At 36.6% G+C, this 18,748-nt stretch overlaps 2 protein-coding genes across 3 annotated transcripts; one reads left to right on the top strand and one right to left on the bottom strand.

Annotated features, from left to right (window-relative positions):
- The first annotated feature begins 373 nt into the window (after window positions 1-373).
- On the top strand, window positions 374-7,078 carry LOC136219341 (O-fucosyltransferase 1). Of its 2 annotated transcripts, none has more exons than XM_066006720.1 (10): window positions 374-684; window positions 807-966; window positions 2,418-2,499; window positions 2,603-2,673; window positions 3,121-3,209; window positions 3,860-3,983; window positions 4,112-4,395; window positions 4,776-4,905; window positions 5,098-5,810; window positions 6,722-7,078. In XM_066006720.1, exons 1-9 carry the CDS (start codon window positions 677-679, stop codon window positions 5,707-5,709), a joined length of 1,560 nt encoding a protein of 519 aa, XP_065862792.1. In that variant the 5' UTR covers window positions 374-676; the 3' UTR covers window positions 5,710-5,810; window positions 6,722-7,078. The 2 variants fall into 2 exon arrangements, with proteins under 2 accessions (XP_065862792.1, XP_065862793.1); XM_066006721.1 differs by having other exon boundaries at window positions 6,741-7,078.
- Window positions 7,079-7,586: 508 nt separating this feature from the next.
- On the bottom strand, window positions 7,587-14,022 carry LOC136219342 (uncharacterized). The gene is made up of 9 exons (XM_066006722.1): window positions 13,475-14,022; window positions 13,294-13,386; window positions 13,025-13,129; window positions 12,495-12,647; window positions 11,624-11,722; window positions 11,418-11,546; window positions 10,304-10,483; window positions 8,576-8,692; window positions 7,587-7,927 (listed from the first exon to the last, which is right to left on the bottom strand). The coding sequence occupies exons 1-9, from the start codon at window positions 13,835-13,837 to the stop codon at window positions 7,763-7,765; spliced, it is 1,404 nt and encodes a 467-aa protein (XP_065862794.1). The 5' UTR covers window positions 13,838-14,022; the 3' UTR covers window positions 7,587-7,762.
- Between the last annotated feature and the right edge of the window lie 4,726 nt (window positions 14,023-18,748).

Consider the following 18,748-nt stretch of genomic DNA (forward strand, 5'->3'; position numbering starts at 1 on the left):
ATGAGAAATCAATCGATAATGTTGATGTCAAGAGAATCGATCAGTAATGTTGATAGTAGGAAATCGATCGATAATTCAACGGAGAAGAAAATCAGAGTTTAACCTCAGATTAGAAATCGATCGATGATTGTGAGAGAAGAAAATCGATCAAGAATGTTGAAGAATGAGTTTGATTCGCGCGTTTTTCCTGTAAAGAACAGAGGAGAATTGACGCGTGTTTTTTGTTTGAATTTTATTGGCAAAACGACGTAGTTTTGTTGTGTCACACAATAAGCTTATTATCACAACTTAAACCCTTGTCACGTTGGATCTCATCCCTATAAATGTATATGTATATATTGCGATTTTAATTGGAGAAAGGATGCAAGGGTTCTGATTTACTCGCCAAACGAAATTAAGAAAAAAATTCACGTCCAAAATGGTAGATTACACCCATAGCCGATCCGCCGATAAACCGTAGGAATATCGCCGACCGCTAAATGCAATATCCTATAATAAATTAAAGTCGGCTCCACTCTCTAAGCTCAGAACTAATAAAACTTGCCCATATAATACTGCAATGCTTTCTTTGACATTCTCTCTCATAGATGCGGGATTGTTAAGAATTATGCTTCAAAATCATTAGCGAATCATATAGTTTCAGTCACAGATCTCGATTCCCGCTGCGATTCAAACAATGAGAAGGTACGAATTCACTTTCCTATGGAAACAGAGGTCTAGCTGTTTTTTTTTTTTTCATTTTCTATTTAATTGCTTTGGTTATTCTGTTTTTGACGAGATGTTTTGGTTGCCTTTATTTTTCAAAGGCTAGGGAACCATAGGATTCATGGAAAGCAAGGAGTGGGAGGGGTGAAGGGAATGCTGGCGAAGCTTTCGATTGCTGCTGTTGTTCTCTTGATCTGCACGCTCTCGCTGCTTTCTTCGACTAAGATTAGTCGAAGTAGCGGATCGAGCGGTCCGTCAGAGGTTAGTTAAAGCTGGATTCTAGTAGTTACTTGAGATTGGTTTTGAGATTGTGTTTCGATCGGTTAATGAAAAATGTAGCATAATTTACTTGGAACTTATGGAAATTCTGAAGTAGAACATTTTAGTCGGGAGAATTTACTTGTGGATCGGTAGATTGACTGCAGTTGCCTTTTCCTAGGTTTGGGACTATTAGATTGAATCCTGCAGGGGTTTTATCCGATTTGTGTTACTATGAAGTTGCGGTGTATTTTGTTGGCTACTTATGAAATGAAGGAGAGGAATGTCTAGGCTGAAGTTTATATATTCAGATAGTTGGATTTTCTTCCTGATTGTTTATCCTTCATAGTTAGTTGAATAGGATGCGTGAATAGTTAGTTCAATTATAGTCTCTCATTTAATTGAAGTTTATGTGTTTAGATTAACTAAGATGTTGAGAAACTATAATTGAACTAACTATTGAACACCCTTTATGCTAAGCATGCTTAACTAAGGTGTTGTTAACCATAAAAACAAACAAACAAACAAACTAAGGTGTTGTTTGATAAAGTGAAAATTAATTACTGAAAAAATAAGTACTGAATTTGAAGTTCGAATATTATATGTTTAAAAATATTAAATGATGTATATGTTTGATAAATATTAAAAATGTGTTAATATAAAAATGTTGGTTATGTTGCGCGGATACGGATACTGGGAAACTTAATTTTTGAAAAACATAGGAAACAGAAATGTGGGGAAACATGTAAATATTAAAAATATAGGGGCATATTTATAAATATTAAAAATATAATAACACATTAAAAAAACAAGATTGAAGAACAAGAGGAAGAAAGTCCAAGCTCAATTGAGATTTAAGAGACAAAGATTACAGGAAAAAGAAATATGGGTAAGTTCTTTAAATTGAAGGATACAAGGAAGGAATTATCTCTCAAATAGGAAGTTTCAATTTTCCTAATCTTAGATTGAATAGGAATTGCAAAATAGAAAGTTTGAATTTCCAGAATTTTAATCGAAATAGGTAGGGAAAACCGTTAAAAAATTGAGAGACGTGTTTCATATTTTGGGTAATTACGGAAACGTGCCCGGAAACGTTTCGTATCAGTTTCCGAGAGTTTCCGTTTCCCACATCTGCCGGAAACAGGGAAATGCATGTCATGAAGAGTTTTCGTGCTTCATAGTTGATAATGTTCAACTTAAAATTTTAAAGTAAAATATTTTGAATTGTTAAATTAAGTGATTTTTTTAACTTAATTGAATATTTTATGTGGTAAAAAAAAATTGCAGCTATCAAGCACACTTCAAGTAAACAAGTGCTGAAACCATTCAATTAAGTGACTTTTTGTGTTATTAAGAGTCAAATTTTCAATGATTTTTCTTATTGTGGATAATTATTTGAAAAGCTTCATGCTCATGGAATCTGATTATTCCGTTCCAAATTTTGCATGCTCAAGCATATAAATGTCGAGGAGCTTTGGCAAGGTGCTAATTCAAGTGGCTGGAGGCCATCATCAGCTCCAAGATCTGATTGGCCCCGTAAATTATCTCTCTTATCTTGAAAATAATTATTTTCATTAAATAATCTGAGGAGCTAATAGAACTTGGCTAACTTTTTTTTTTTTCTTTTTGTTGGTGGCAGCTCCTCCAAAAGAGAGCAATGGGTATCTGCGTGTCCGTTGTAATGGTGGTTTGAATCAGCAACGCACTGCGGTCTGTAATCCATTTTTATAATACCTCTATAAACTTTCTTCTCCCATGTTCTCTATAACTTTTCTTGCAAAATATTTTCCTCTGCAGCTGTTCCAATTTATTAGTGTGGGAAAGTTCAGATTGAGCCAACTGAACTAATAGCTTTTGGTATATCAGATTATTAAACCAGTTATGCAAGAGGGGAATTCAGACTTGAGACCTTGTTATCCTTTTCCTCCTCACTTTTGGGGAGATCTGATAACTGAGATCATGAGTCTTTGTTGCTGAACTATCTCCTTAGGGATCTAATAAATTGCATCATGCTGATTAAAAGTTTTTTTTTTTTCTGATCTTCTTATGCAATTTTCCGACGAGCTAAATGTTACTTGCATCAATATTTGGATTGTGATTCATGTGCATATTATTTGGGGTAATGTATGAATATTAATGCAACTATGTATGTCACAGATCTGTAATGCAGTCCTTGCTGCTAGAATCATGAATGCTACACTTGTACTGCCCGAGTTAGATGCCAACTCCTTTTGGCATGACGACAGGTATTTCTTTGGGCATGTTTGCTCTTCAACTTATCAGCAGATATCTGTTTTAAGCAAGTTCATTCAACTTCTTTTCTCCAGTTAAATGTGTTGAATGAGATCAAAAATAAATTATTTATGACAACATCTGGTGGATCACTGTGAATTCAAGCAGATGTTTTCATACAATTCTTAGCCAGATGATGGCAAGCTAGTTAAAGTAGCATAGAATTGTGGAGATCAACTAGAGTTATTAATTTGCATTATGTGTATGAATTACCTCTTCTTATGGATTTGCATGTGTATGATTCCGCTTCTTATGGATTTGCATGTGTATGAATTACCTCTTCTGCATGTTTGTTTTCGATTTCATGTTGTTGATTGTTACTGTATGGTTTACAAGACATTCAAAAAAGCATTCATTAATAATGACCATGCAATTCAAATAAGTTCACCACTGTATTTTTGTTCGGCATGGATATGACAGTGTGTTTTCAGTTACATGCAATTTGTCATTCTGCTCCATAGGATCGATTGAGTTTATCATTTTTTATTCGTGATTTCTTCCTGCTTATTTAAACATTCTTTGAAGTTGGTTCGTGATCTGGACACATGACTTTTTTTTTTTTTTTAGCAATGTAAGTGATTGATATTTTCTGTTCTGTTTATAGTGGCTTCCATGGCATTTATGATGTTGAGCATTTTATTGAGTCATTGAGATATGATGTACGAATTGTGGGAAGTATTCCAGAAATTCGCAAAAATGGAAAAACCAAAAAGATAAAAGCTTTCCAGGTAAGTAATTTCCTAATCATCTCATGTACTCAATTTAAGCAAATAGGATTTTTGAGCTTATGCATGTGTATTGATATATAGACTTCCTTTTCCTTCTTTTGTTTTTCTTTATATTTCCCCTGTCTCAGCTGCGCCCCCCAAGAGATGCTCCTATTAGTTGGTATACGACCACTGCTTTGGAAAAGATGAGGGAACATGGAGCCATATATCTAACTCCCTTTTCCCACCGTTTAGCTGAAGAAATTGACAACCCTGAATACCAGCGGTTAAGATGCAGGGTAAACTACCATGCCCTAATTTTTAAGCCTCATATTATGAAGCTGAGTGAGTTGATAGTTGATAAGTTACGTGCACAAGGTCACTTCATGGCTATACACCTTCGCTTCGAGATGGATATGCTGGCATTTGCTGGGTATGTTCTGAAATTATATTTGGTATCAAAACTGAGAATTAATGTGCATGAGCATGTACAAAAGGTTGGCTGAAAAATACATAAAATCTTATAGTTAAAGGATTTAAATGGCATTTTGAGGATTGACTTTAAGGTTACCTCTAGGATGGAAAACTGCTAAGGCAGAAATATTTATTTTAGTCGTGCTTCTGCTGAAATGTTCCAGTTTCTGCACATGGTTTGATAAAATTTGTTATTCTCAAAAGAATCACTAACTTATTTTGTTTAGCCATTTTACATCTCAACTGCTTATGAGGGTTTAAAATATGAATACGAACATTTTTTAATATACTAGAAGAAAATAATGTCATTTTGATATATTGTGTGGATATTTTAAATAGGTGCTTTGACATATTTAGCTCCGCTGAGCAAAAAAAATTGGAAAAATACCGGAAGGAGAACTTTGCTGAAAAGAAACTTGTTCCTAAAGAGAGAAGGGCCATTGGAAAATGCCCTTTGACTCCAGAAGAGGTAAAACTTTCTGCATTAATATCCATTTTCTTCAATTGCTTTTTGCAATGGCTTAAGGTTAGAGGAAATTATATATGAATCTTGGTTGACATCTCCATACTGCTGCTTTATTTTATTTTATTTTTTCTTGTTTTTAAAATTGGAGGATAAAGCAGGCATGATAAACTCTATAATGTTGAATTTTTTTTGTAGGTTGGTCTTATCTTACGTGCAATGGGATTTGACAATTCTACCCGAATATTTCTAGCAGCTGGTGATTTGTTTGGTGGAGAGCGATTCATGAAACCATTTAGAAAGCTGTTCCCTCGCCTTGAGAATCACAGTTCTGTTGATGCCTCGGAGGACCTAGCCACGAACACCCATGGATTGTTAGGATCTGCTGTTGATTACATGGTTTGTCTCCTTGCGGACATTTTCATGCCTACATATGATGGGCCAAGTAATTTTGCAAACAATCTCCTGGGCCACCGCCTCTACTATGGCTTCCGGACTACAATTAGACCTGACAGGAAAGGTCTAGCCCCAGTTTTCATTGATCGGGCAAATGGTAGGACTGCTGGTTTTGAAGATGCTGTTAGGCGTGTCATGTACAAAACAAGCTTTGGTGGTCCTCACAAGCGAGTTTCACCTGAATCCTTCTATACAAATTCTTGGCCTGAATGTTTTTGTCAAATGGAAACACTGAATCCTGCACATAAATGCCCACCAGATAATGTTCTGCAAATTTTAGATACCCAGTTACGGAGTCAAATGAACAATGAGGTCCGTGACCCAAAACCCCTCGATCAAATGAATTCCACATAGACATGCAGCCATATGCTTTTAGTGATAGTTACTGCCTCCCAGTAATGGAAACTATGGACAAATTGGGGAGAAAAGTATTTGCAGCATGCTCTCCATACAAGGTATTATTTTCTATCTCATAATTGTATTACTCACTTATGGTGAAGTGAAGTGTTTAAATTGTGCCTAAGTTGCTTTAGAAAGTGCTTCATGATTTTTGAGAGGGAAAAAACTTCAAATTTTATTTTTGACATCTTAGCAGTTGTTGGACTGCAAAGATAATTTTTATCAGAATTACTGAACATAAATAATGCTGAAGTTCATCATTTTAAGGTTGGGTACGATGCTTTGCATCTCTTTTTCAGGGACAAGGGGGAGTGTTGTTGTGGGTAAAAAGTGCCATTTTAACTTTGTAGGGCCCACATATCATTTACACAAGGATTTTCTTCTACCCGTCACGGTGTAATGTGTTTGTTTGAAATGATTGATTCTTGTACATGTTTTGGGTTCCATTGATTGTCTAACAGAGAACTTGTCATGAAGTAAATAGAAATGATCTCTTTTGGAGCTTTTCTCCCCCTTAACCTGATATTATTTAGTCTATTTTGCTACTGATAATTTGATATTTCTTGCTTTTCATTATTTTATCATCAAAATTTATATGCTATTCAAACCTAAAGAAATGTATATCTATGCCTTTTTAGTTTTTACTAATGTGAAGTACGTGACAACTCGCATCTCCCTTATAGCATGCTAGCGCACTGTCCAGTTTTTATACTATTTATGTGATGGCTAGGATAGAAGTGGAATGTCTTTAGAATGTTGAACTTCAATTATAGTTTTTGTGAACAATTATTTTGGGCTTTGCCTCTTAAGTGGGTGAGGAGCTTACAAAGGAAGCTTCCTGAAATTATTCTGAATAAACATTGTCATCCGCTGCAGCTTTTCAATTAGAGATAAAAAGATTAAATCCTAGTTTCATTGATTAGAGATCATGGACTTGTTATAAAGTTTAGCAATCTGATCCATGCAGGTTCTAATTTGGGTTGCAGTAATTCATCAGGTTGATAGAGTGGGATTTTTTTTCTTCTGCCAAAGCACCAGCAAACCAGATAGATTTTTCTGCCAAAGCACCAGCAGACAAGATTGATTTTTCTGCCTGTATTAAATTTAGGTGTCTACCACAGGAAGGACAGGCACTATGAAGATTTCTGAATAGAGTTGGTGTGGCATCTTTTATTGCTGTAAGAAAAATAGCAAGCTGTATTATTTTTGCGTAACAGAGAAATAGGTAAAGTTTCCATTGGCACTTTTATGATAGCAAATGTTTGCCAAAAAGGACCACCAGTGTATTTTCTATAGTGCATATTGCAGAGCATATTGATAAGAAGTCTTCAAACAAAAACGTCGTTAGATTGCACAGATGCCAACATCTGTTACTAAAATCATTATTACCAGTAAAAATACCTTTACAGAAGGCACGGTGAAGTTAACTCCATACAGTTTAAAATCCAAAAAGATTCATGATGTTTCGACATGCAGTAACCATTGCACCTTTAATTGATTTTGCCATGGCATGAGAATCACTATTCTCATTAGTTGAAGTACAATCATTATTCCACCGCCAAGGGCTTGTGAAAACAAAAGAAAGGATTCACATAACAAGAATGTCACGTAAAAGTAGTAACATCCACGTTAGGTTTTGTTATTGCGCAACTTTATTTTTGCCAGTGCCTTACTCCTGATATAAATCAGAAGCTAACAGTATAGAACAAATAAATAACTGAATTTTCGGTATATACTCCAACGAATACGAAGTCAACCAGAATGCAATAAAACAATTTACCAACATCTCAATCTAAAATACGGATGGGCATAATGAAATCAAGAAAAGAATATATGCCTACTCCATCAAGATGCATTCAAGGAAAAAGGATGCCAGCGAATCTCTCCACATGTTAGCTGTTAGTTTCAACCAACTTTACAGGCAGTAATTTACAAACATTTTTTTTTTCTTTTTCGAAACACAAAAATATGGGAAAGAGACGAATGGAACATACAAGAGTAATGAACATTAGACTGATGGTCGAGCACGCAACTTGTTTGCAACATAAAGCATATGACTGATGTTCGTAGGGGGATAATGCTGGAGTAGCTTGAGATTTGAAGTGAAATCCCCTGCTAGTAGACGCCTCCGTATTAGAATCAGCATTGCACAGCATACTCGAAGCAAAGTCTCCTGAAATTCCGAAGTAACTTTGTCAGCATTCATATTTCCACTGTCCATTAATGTGGTAATTGTAGGCAATTTGATGCTAAAGGTATATAAAAGTGTGAATCTAAGCAAATTTGATATATAGGAAGGTGGCTATTATTTTCCCTTGAACATTCAGGTACCTCTTCAATCTAAAATATTTCATGTTAGACTCCATCGGTAGTAACCGAATCCGAAGGTTTCTCAAACACTACAATCAACAATTGTCTTCTTACAGCACTTGCACAAATCTATATGTCATACAATATGCTTCCTAATACACAGTAAGCTGTTGCCTGACGCATTGTTGAAGTCCTCAGTTCAGAGCCACGAGATGGAACTTAACTGTACAATTGTTTAAACTAATCTGTCCAGTTGCTTTTACACAACCTTCCAAGATTTTCTTGCAGAGACTATCAAATTGAATGAATTCCCGCACATCACTACTCCAGCCGCAGAAATCAGTGCATCCCTCGAAGCAACAAGCTTCATTGTATCGTTATATATGATAGACTTGTTATGATCAAGCAGTGGACTAATAAAAGGAGATTTTGCTGTTTTCACTCCCTATGACATTGCACTTCATAGAATAAGGAAAAATTCTGGTAACCGAACAAGGAAATAAAAATTTACCTGAGGACCTTCAGGGTCACTAAGAAGTGTGTCCCAAATATGAAGACTATCTGCAAAGTTGAACTCCTGGGTCAAGAGGAGAGTAATCCATCTGAATGCATAAAATTGTGGGTTCACCTGTTGTTTTCAAATGGAAACATATCACACATTAGTAGAGAATTATCATCCAATTAAAAGATAAACCATACCCTATGTTACATGAAAATGGACACGGAAACAAAAACCGGGAAACTATATTTGTATACAATATAGGAAATGGAAACATGGAGGAAATAAAAATATATGGGTATATTTATAAGTTTTTAAAATTATAAAAAGTGTATGTTTAATATTTTATATGCATGCATTAAGAAAAATCACCTGCAAGCCACATAATAGAAGAAAAGAAGAGATTTTTTTTTTCATTTTGAAAGCTTGTAGAAAATGATCTAGAAAATATTAGGGATTTATGGAAACATGAGCTGAAACATTTCCTACAAGTTTCTAAGTGTTTATGTTTCCGAAACAGATATGGAAGCGTGAAACGCTTTAAAATCAAAGTTTATGTGTAACATAGAGCATACCAAACGAAATACAGTATGCTGCTGTTTCTTAATTTATTAACAGAAGAGGGGATTGGTAGTGTCAATAAATACTGACAAAACTCTAAACTTTCTGCTATAGACAAAAAGTTTTAGGAAGGTGAAAGAATAGTATGGGAAATAGGATCCTGAAAATCCTTGATTTCCCTTATTTCTCCAGTACTTCGAGGGACCTATCTTTGAAGCTCAAAGGTGATTCGTAAGAGATCACCTAACTCTATCTACAGTTTTTTTTTATTTGTATTGATTTTATTGAATATGATTCTGTCCTTGAAATAGACAATGATCCTAAATGCATAAAAATAAGAATTCTTATATTGGAAAGCTCCTAAATAGTAGAAGTCCTAAATAATAGAACTTGGGAATAATTTGAGAACATCAAAATAGAATCCCAAAAGTTCAGGTAGGGCACCTAAACTATATATGTTATTTGCTGAAATAGGATTTCTTCCCAATAAAGCATCCGTAAAACTACCTCCTTAAACATTTCCACTAAAAAAAAAAATCAATCATCTCTATGTTATTGCCTTAATATCCCATGTCACAACATCATCAAATATCTTGAAATTGTTCTATACTTCCACTGCACACATTTTCCAAAAGATGTAGAATTACACTAAAGAAAAAATAAGTGCATGTACGTGAACTGCTGATAGACAAACATATCACTTTTTTTTTCTTTTGAATATTTAGAACATAACATCTCCAGTTTTTATTTCCTTCCATAGTATCTCATTTTAAAAATGAAATCAATAAGATTAGATCTTCTCATAGTCTGAAAGTCCAATCTACATGCTTTATAGGTTTTATAAATTCAGATAAAGGGTTAAAGAAACTTCTAAGTCCAATGGCCCGTACTACACAGAGAAAAGCGATGAAATAAATAACTCTATGTTTGGGAAGATTCTACAGTATGCTTTATAAGATAGCACGGGATTATACTGGCAGAACATTCTTTAAGAGGCAACCAAAGAGCATACTGAGCTACCCAAATAGATCAATCATTGAACTAGAGATTTGCAACAAACAGAGCATGGAAGCTCATGCACAATTAACTTCCAAGTGTCAAGAGGGACAGAGAAATGTAAATGTATTTCCCGCATAAAGTTCAGAATAACTGAATCCATACTTTAGAATCATATCTAACCTTAGTTGTGACCTCAAGATGACGCCAAAGTTCCTCATCGTGTTCCTTCAAAAGTTGGGACAATCTTGTAATTGTTGCACGAATTCCAACAACACTATTATCAAGCTGCTGACAGAAATGATCCCGGAATCCACTCAGTAACTCAACGAAACAAAAAAATGTATCCTCTTCTGCACAAGCCTGCATAACTTGAAAAAAGTAACTGATAAACAGAATGAACCCAAAAGGTAACAGATAAAATAGTTGTTTATCTAACTACCAGAAAATTAGTATGCATGTTGTGCACTGTCATAATTCTCAATTCGCAGACCAGTTATACAGCGGCTTATGGATACATCCCATGGGGATGAGGTGTCAATGAGCAAGCGAATTGTGTTAACCTATGTTGCATGGAAACGGAAAATGAAACGGATGCCGGGAAACATTATTTCTATGAAAAATTAGCTAGGAAACGGTGATGGAAACAGAAAAGAAACGGAAACGGAAACGGAAACAGACACGAAACGCGGAAACGCTAATGAAGAGGAGTTTCCATGCAACATAGGTGTTAACTGTTCAAAATTCATCATAAGGCCCCTACTTTCAGTTCAGTCAAAGTAATATTAAAGGACAAAGTTGGACAAGAAGACATTTCTGTAAGTCTTTAAATTTATTAAGGGAAAATGGGAAGTACAACTCAGTTTTTATTAATCCAACTTCCTCTTTTCCCAAAACTACACGATCAGCAGAAACAGCAAATGGATTGGATGGATTGGGTGTGTCATGTGTAGGATAGGGTGTTATTGTTCGTTCTTTTCATATATCCCCATAAAAGGGCACAAAGATAAGAGAAAAACATTTCCATCACCTTTCCTTCGTTCCAACTAAAACCTCCACGGTGCACTATACAATTTTTTTTATCTCTTTTTCAGATGCTTCGCATTAACCAAAGATTTGAAGCGAAATTTGAAACTTTAATAAAATTTCCATTATATTCAATCATTATATTGCAGGAAGACAGATACATGAATAAATTCAAAATTTAAACCAAAAAATAAGATTAATGAGCCAAAAAACTTAAAATAACCTTAATAACAAATAGGCAAAAACAGAGAGAAGAAAAAAGAGCACTCACCGCCATTTCCTCATCTGGGTCGTTTCTGAATACATAATAAATAGGTGCCAGAAGTTCATTCATCCCTTGGACATATCTGATTCCCGGATTTAATTTAGCAAATACATTTAGTATGTTTCTCAAAGCATCCTGAAGAGAAAAGGCCTTATAAGTCAATCAAACAACTAAGTTTTAGATCACATATCAAAACTGGAGCAATAGCAAACCTGATTAGATTTAGCAAAAGCTGAGTCCCCAGAAAAGAAGTGCATGTCTGGATGAGTTCGATTCACATCTCGGTCAATCTGCTCCATGATCTCTGTGTCCTACAAAATGATAAAACTGGATTACCTGATTAGAAAAAATTCAGAAAACACAAATACTGACATCTTATTTTGCAGTGCAATTGCACATGGTATTGTGATGCTTACACTAAGTAAGGAATAAATAATAATGCTATGGTCACGACCAGCAAGGAATATCCTATAAGCATTATGTGCATGAGCAGAACATATTTATCAAAAGAAAATAGAAAAGACACAGCTATGATTGCAATGAGAACTAAGGGCATTCTAAGACATGCAATCACTTGCTATGAAAATACTTGTAACTTACATACCAAGGTATCACCCTGGACAAGAATCAAAACTGCATTCAGATCATAATTTTTCATTTGTTTTAACTGCAACTAAAAGACCCAAACAAGAATAGTAGACTAAGATCTACTATCACCTAGCAGAGTCTTCAGTGTTTCATAAAACTATTCACACACTTTGTTGTTCTCCTCTACATGTTCAAGAGGAGCAGATCCAAGGGCACAGTATTTAAGAATTAGTCAAATGACTCGGGCCACTAATATGAGAGTACACTACGAGGTAAATCAATTGCAATTAAGCTGAATATGATGATCAAGCATAGGAAATGCTAAGATTTTAACATAACCCTGAAGCTAAATGCATGAGAAAGAATGGAACAAAGATCATCAAATATACACATAATTTCATCTGTTTCTTTTCATTGATTATTCCTTTTATATTGTAGAAAACATCAAAAAAAAAAAACAAAAAAAAAACGTCCCTAAAGCATTTAATGTGATACCTGGAAGAATTGATTCCAGATGCTGCTCTTCCCAAGGCTCAAAGGATGTTCTCCTTGGGGTATTTCTGACCTTGAAAGCATACCTTTGTTTTCAGAATCTGAGTCGTCATTCTCAAAACCAGTTGATTTCTCTAACCTCCTTGTGATTTCTGACTAACTAGCCACAAAAATAATCAGATACCCCAAACTATTAACAGGATAAAAACTAAAATTAGAGCACCCTAGGTCTTAATATCACAAATGTTTCAATTTTCAAAATCTAATAGCTTCTGGTAGTTCATGAGCAAAGACAAAACTGGGCTACTATTGGAAGCATATACCTAGTATGAATTTTTCCTCTGCTTCTATTTAGGCAAGTTCATATGGTTTAACTGTCCAGTAAACTGATTAAGGACTTTCCACACGGAGAAAGTCAAAGACAAACCAAACAACAGATCAAATTACTGTGTTGTGTCAACCTAATGATGATTTCAGTTCCATAAGCTCATATACAAACAAAACTAAGGCAACATAATGTCAGTAAGACTTACAGGATTCATCAGAAGATCCTCTTTAAAATGCTTGTACTGAGACCTTTTCTTAGCCAATTCAGAAGACCACAGTGAACGATCAGGAGGTAGGTATCCTAGCAAGAGCTGTCAAAATCAAGTAAGCATTAATTTATCACACTAAATTAACAATAGATGCAAGAGTCCCATTCATCCCAAACTTATTCACATTTTAGAATCAAATTACAGAATCAGGTACTTCAAAACCACAAAGTCACGCCAAATCATTCAAATTGATAAAGAAAGCATACCTTCCAGACCGTGGAACGAATGCCAGCACCATCAGGTATCCCTTGAGACGCAATTCTCCTGAGCTCCCTTATATTTACGACCTTCCTGGATAACTAAAACAACATTTCATCACCAAAATTAATTCATGTACACACATTCACATTAACAGATAGAAGAATCCTAAATCAAAGTAATTCAGACCTCGGTCAAAAGCTGCGCCTGTCTAGAAATATCCTCCGCAGAAGGACTAGTAACAGGACTATAATTTTCCTCATCCATATTACTGTAATTGTCGTTATGATTGCTATTATTACTACTAACACTATTTCGGGAATCCTTATCTTTAGTTCTGATTTCAGGTTTTGGAGGAGAAAGAGGAGGAGGTTCTTCTCTTTTCGCGGCCGGAGGTGGTACGGGAACCGGTGGCTCTACAGGAGATTCGGTTCCGGTGGTGGTGGAGAGCTTGGAGGAGTAAGGAGGGAGGTGATCGTCGTTGGCAGAGGAGGAAGGAGTGGTGGACCAGAGAGAACTGTTGAGCCAATCAGGTACTTTTTTCTTCCCCATCTGGAGAGAAATTGATGCAAGTAGAAGGTTGAGAATTAGAGAGAGAAAATATCAGTGTAAATTCATGGAGTTCTCTGGTGATACAGCCGAGTTTTGGAGTTTTGGAGTTTCGTCTTCCCTTTGTCCCCCTTCGAGGAAGAGAGGAAGGGAAGATCACAGGCCTGTTACAAAATGGTGGTGAAGGTGCAATTAGGTCAGGCCAGGTTAATAGGACAATTAGTTTTGTTTATTGAATAAAGAGAAGGGAAAATTACAAAAATGGGTGTAATGGGAGACCCATTTATATTTTCAGACCCATTATTGTTCAACTTACATATATAGACTGATTTAATTTGAAATACCCACAATACCCTTCATATATATAAGTTACTTAATCAGAATTTCATCTCATCTTCTCTCTTAGTTCTTGGATTATTCTCACAGCTCGCTCTTTCTCTCTCTTATTTTCCCTTAAGATCCTTCATCAATCTAAGCCCAAGCCTTGTCATGTAAGTATGATGTTAGTTTCATATGGTTAAATCGCTTTGAACTCGTTGATGTTAGTTTCAGCAGCAGTTTACTTTTGAGGTTAGAAATTTGTAAATCTGAACTTCGTTTGCGGAAGATCACGTGCTTCGCAAATTATGATTTCGATTCGCGAAATCTTAATATGCGAAGTCGATTGAAGGCTGTGTATGCGTTTGTTATTCGCATACTTCGCGGAATTCGCATATGGAATATACGCGAAGTATGCGAAGATATGGTGTTCCATTATTGGATTCGCACACTTCGCATATTTTACGTATTTGCGAAGTATGCGAAGTCTGCGAATGTATTTGCGATATATGCGAATTCGCATATTCGAATAACTGCGAATTATGCGAAGTGTGCGAAGTGTGCGAAGTGTATGTTATTTCATGATGTTATTTCATTCTGTTATCTCATTCCTTTTTTGTTTATTATTGATAGAAGCATGTCAGACCAGTTTGTGTTGTGTGTGATCATGTGGAATGGCCGGTGGAAAACAGTTGGTAAGAACATGACATACGAGGGGGGTGAGAAGAAATTACTGAAGATGTCTCTGGGAATGAGCTTGGAAAGGCTGCAAGAGATAGTATACACTACTGCTCATGTTGATCCAATGTCATTTGATCTGCGTATGACTATGCAGTTAACTTACGGTCGAAAGCAACTACCTGGGGCAGTAGTTCCGATTGTTGATTCAAGTGATGTTGAGTGTTTTTTAGATTATTGTCGGATGAAAACTGACGATGTTACCCCACTATATGCTAATTTTGAGTCACGAACAATCCAACCGTGAGTCACGAAGGTAGAGAATGTTATTCATTCAAGTTGTGATGACAATGCCACAATTGTATTTGAAACAACTCCTGAAGTAGACAACACAACTGTTGAACGCCCCCCTCATAGGCCAGGAAAAGAACCAATCACTGAGTGCAATATTGCATCCCACACTCCTGGTTTAGATGATATTAACTCGAATCCGGTTTATCATCTGGAGGACCAGATGTACGATGATGACATTTGGGGTCATGATGACACAAAGGAAACAGTAAATGATGGACAACCTACCCCTCTAAGACAATCGCATTGCGAAGCTGTTCCCCAAAGTAGGGTATTAGCAGAGAATGTAGAAACAATAAGGAAGAGGAGTGATCCATTTCGATGGCTACCTGAGATCCATGATGCACCTAAGTTTACTATTGAAGATAGTTCATCGAAAGGGGTCGTCGGTTTAAAGGTACACGACATGTTCTCCAACAAACAAGAATTGCAGGATGCACTAGGTAAATACGCAGTGAATAACAGGTTCGAATGGAAAGTGTACAAGTCTAACAAGTCCATGTTTGAGGTTAGATGTAGACATTCAGATGTATGTAAATGGCGTGCTAGAGGAATTGCGATATCCAATTCAAGTATGTTTAGGCTCTGAAGAATGGATACAATGGACAACCACACATGTTCTAGGGATCAAATGTTACCACATCACATGCAAGCGGGGAAACGAGTGGCTGGCATACTACTTTCAGATAAGTTTGATATCCAGGGTAGAGTGTTTAGACCAAAGGACATTGTGAAAGATTTTGAGACCCATTATAAAACAAACTTGTCGTATATGCAGGCTTGGAGAGCAAGGAATTTGGCGATAGAAGATGTGATGGGTTCACCGGAAGAGTCGTACATGTTGTTGTCGGACCACTGTGAGACGTTGAAAGCATGCAACCCAGGTACGGTAACACATATTCAAACCGACGATGCTGATCATTTTCAGTACTTCTTTATGGCGTTTGGTCATTCACTTAGAGCTTTTAAAGAACACATTCGGTCTGTCATTTGCGTTAATGGAGCCTTCCTAAAAGGTAAGTATCCAGGACAATTGTACATTGCAGTTGGGAAAAATGGTAATAACCAGATTTATCCTATCGCTTTTGGGGTTGGACCAAACGAGAGCAACGAGGCTTGGAGTTGGTTCATGACCAAGCTCAAAGAATGTATTGGGGACATAGAGAATTTTGCCATCATCTCTGATAGGCACAAAGGAATTGACTATGCTGTGAACTTGGTGTTTCCAAATGCAATACATGGATGTTGTTGTCACCATTTGAAAATGAACCTGCAGGCCAAATTCAGGTCAGTTAGAAAGATAGGCGATGTGTATTGGGGAGCTGCTAAAGCTTACAGGGTTTCAGATTTTATCGAAGCATTCGCTCAACTACGTGAGCTACATGGCCCAGCAGCAGTATATCTAGAGCAAGCTGGTATCTAGAGATGGTCGCGTGCATATTTTCATACCCGTCGTTATAACATAATGACAACAAACATTGTTGAATCATGGAACGCAGTAATGGTTTAAGGAAGACGTTTACCCATCACAATGTTGATAGAGTACATTAGAACTACTGTCCAATGATGGTTCTACGAAAGACAAACAGCGGCTGGTAAATATTTTATACGTTGTCATTTCTGGTAATTTAGATGATACATAAATACATTACCTTCATGTTTCCATTTCCAGGAGCACGAGAACATTATCTCTCATTGTACGGTGAACGAAAGATGAAGAAACATGTTACTAAAGTTATACCATGTACATTCAGTGGAATAAACCAACACACATTTCAGATTGGGGACCGAGGGAAAGGGGGTATTGTTGACTTAAACGCAGGTACTTGCACGTGTAGGCAATGGCAACTTTCTCAATTTCCTTGTAAACATGTATGTAAAGTTGCATGTGAGAATCGACTAAGTAACGCATACCAATGGGTTGATAAATATTACACCAACAACACAGTTAGATTAGCTTACGCATAGTGTATCTACCCACTCGAACCCCAGACGAAGTGGACAAACTGTGACCCTCTAAGGAATGTGCTTCCCCCTGTAAGAGGTTCTGCCCCAGTTGGACAACCAAGAAGTCAGAACAGAAGACCTTCACAATGTGAAAACCCATTGCCAATGGTATGTAGCCGATGTGGGAATAGCGGGCACAATAGGTTGAATTGTCACCGATCATTGCCAAATACAATTCAAACTCCAAGTACAATAGCAAGTTCACGAAGTTTTAGGACTTCGAACAATTGATGCGGTTTGAGCAAAATTTATCCTTATTTTTTGTAAGAGCAAAATTTATCCTTATGTTTTTGTAAGAACATGTATCCTTATGTTTTTGTAAGAACGTGTATTCTTATGTCTTGTGAGATTAATTATTGTAATGAATTTGTACGATGAAGCTTTATTATGTTTTGTAAAATTATGTTTACTAATTCAGTAGATAGCACATGGGATAGTGGGTTTTGTATAATGATTCAGTAGAATGTGTGTTTTAGTTTGTGTAAAACAACCTCGCGAATAGATGGACAACTTCGCGAATTCAGTGATATGCGAATTCGCGAATACACCAGTTTGCGGATCAGGAGGTATGTCCGCGAAGTGGATGTTCGCGAATACACCAGTTTGCGGATCGGGAGGTATGTTCGCGAAGCTGATGTGCTTCGCATATGCAATGGTACCTTCGCGAATATGAATACTGCGAACTAATAGCTACGCGAATAATGTGTTTTTTAGTTTGTGTAAAACAACCTCGCGAATAGATGGACAACTTCGCGAATTCAGTGATATGCGAATTCGCGAATACACCAGTTTGCGGATCAGGAGGTATGTTCGCGAAGCTGATGTGCTTCGCATATGCAATGGGCACAATATATAACAAAAGATATATCACGTGCAAAAAACACCAATAGTACAACTCAAAATTTATGCAGTTTGCCATAGAAAATTTCAAGGACAACACGTAATCTAAGGAAATCTCCGTCATCTGGGTCTAATTCATGCACCTGCCGACCAGCTGTTAAAAGTTGAGAAAAAATGCACACCAGCATCCCACAAACGTTCGATGTTGTTCTCTGTTGTGGAGTGTCCGGTAGCCTAGTCCACCCTATCCGGTTGTCCTGATTTTGACAAGTCCACCCTATGGTTTTGCCAATAGCGTATGCAAGTACGGTCATGGGCCTCTGGAGTACTTGACCAAGCTTCTCCTCACTGTCATTAGAAAGACAACTATCATATATGTTGATAACTCGGGGAAAAAACCTTGATCGGAGCACTTCCCTGTGAGGCGCCGTTGGGATCGGCCGGGGACACTCCGATGCCAAAGTCAGTAATATTTCTGAGAATAAACTGTAAGCACAAAAGTAGAGAATCAGTAAGTGTACCTTTGATCCTAAGAAGCTGGGGTATTTATATAGGTTTCTGTAACCTTTAGCATTAATGGGGAAGCATGTGAAGAGTCATGTCATTACTCATCTTTAATTGCTATCAATTCTCCATTAATCCCAGCATTTAGCATCGAAACCCTCAGAGTTGAGGTATTCGAACAGTCAAGTCTTTATTCCCCTTTAATGGCTATTAATT

The sequence above is a fragment of the Euphorbia lathyris genome, chromosome 2, assembly GCF_963576675.1.
Source record: "Euphorbia lathyris chromosome 2, ddEupLath1.1, whole genome shotgun sequence".
Classification (NCBI taxonomy): domain Eukaryota; kingdom Viridiplantae; phylum Streptophyta; class Magnoliopsida; order Malpighiales; family Euphorbiaceae; genus Euphorbia; species Euphorbia lathyris.

What these genes read in the sequence shown, in the direction of transcription:
- LOC136219341 (XM_066006720.1), top strand. An exon ending in GATCGAGCGGTCCGTCAGAG is followed by an intron (nt 967 to 2,417) that starts GTTAGTTAAAGC and finishes TGCATGCTCAAG; the next exon opens with CATATAAATGTCGAGGAGCT. An exon ending in GCCCTTTGACTCCAGAAGAG is followed by an intron (nt 4,906 to 5,097) that starts GTAAAACTTTCT and finishes TTTTTTTTGTAG; the next exon opens with GTTGGTCTTATCTTACGTGC.
- LOC136219342 (XM_066006722.1), bottom strand. Translation starts at nt 13,837, where the DNA reads ATGGGGAAGAAAAAAGTACCTGATTGGCTCAACAGTTCTCTCTGGTCC. An exon ending in TTCGTTCCACGGTCTGGAAG is followed by an intron (nt 13,130 to 13,293) that starts GTATGCTTTCTT and finishes TGATTTTGACAG; the next exon opens with CTCTTGCTAGGATACCTACC. An exon ending in GTGACCCTGAAGGTCCTCAG is followed by an intron (nt 7,928 to 8,575) that starts GTAAATTTTTAT and finishes TCGGAATTTCAG; the next exon opens with GAGACTTTGCTTCGAGTATG.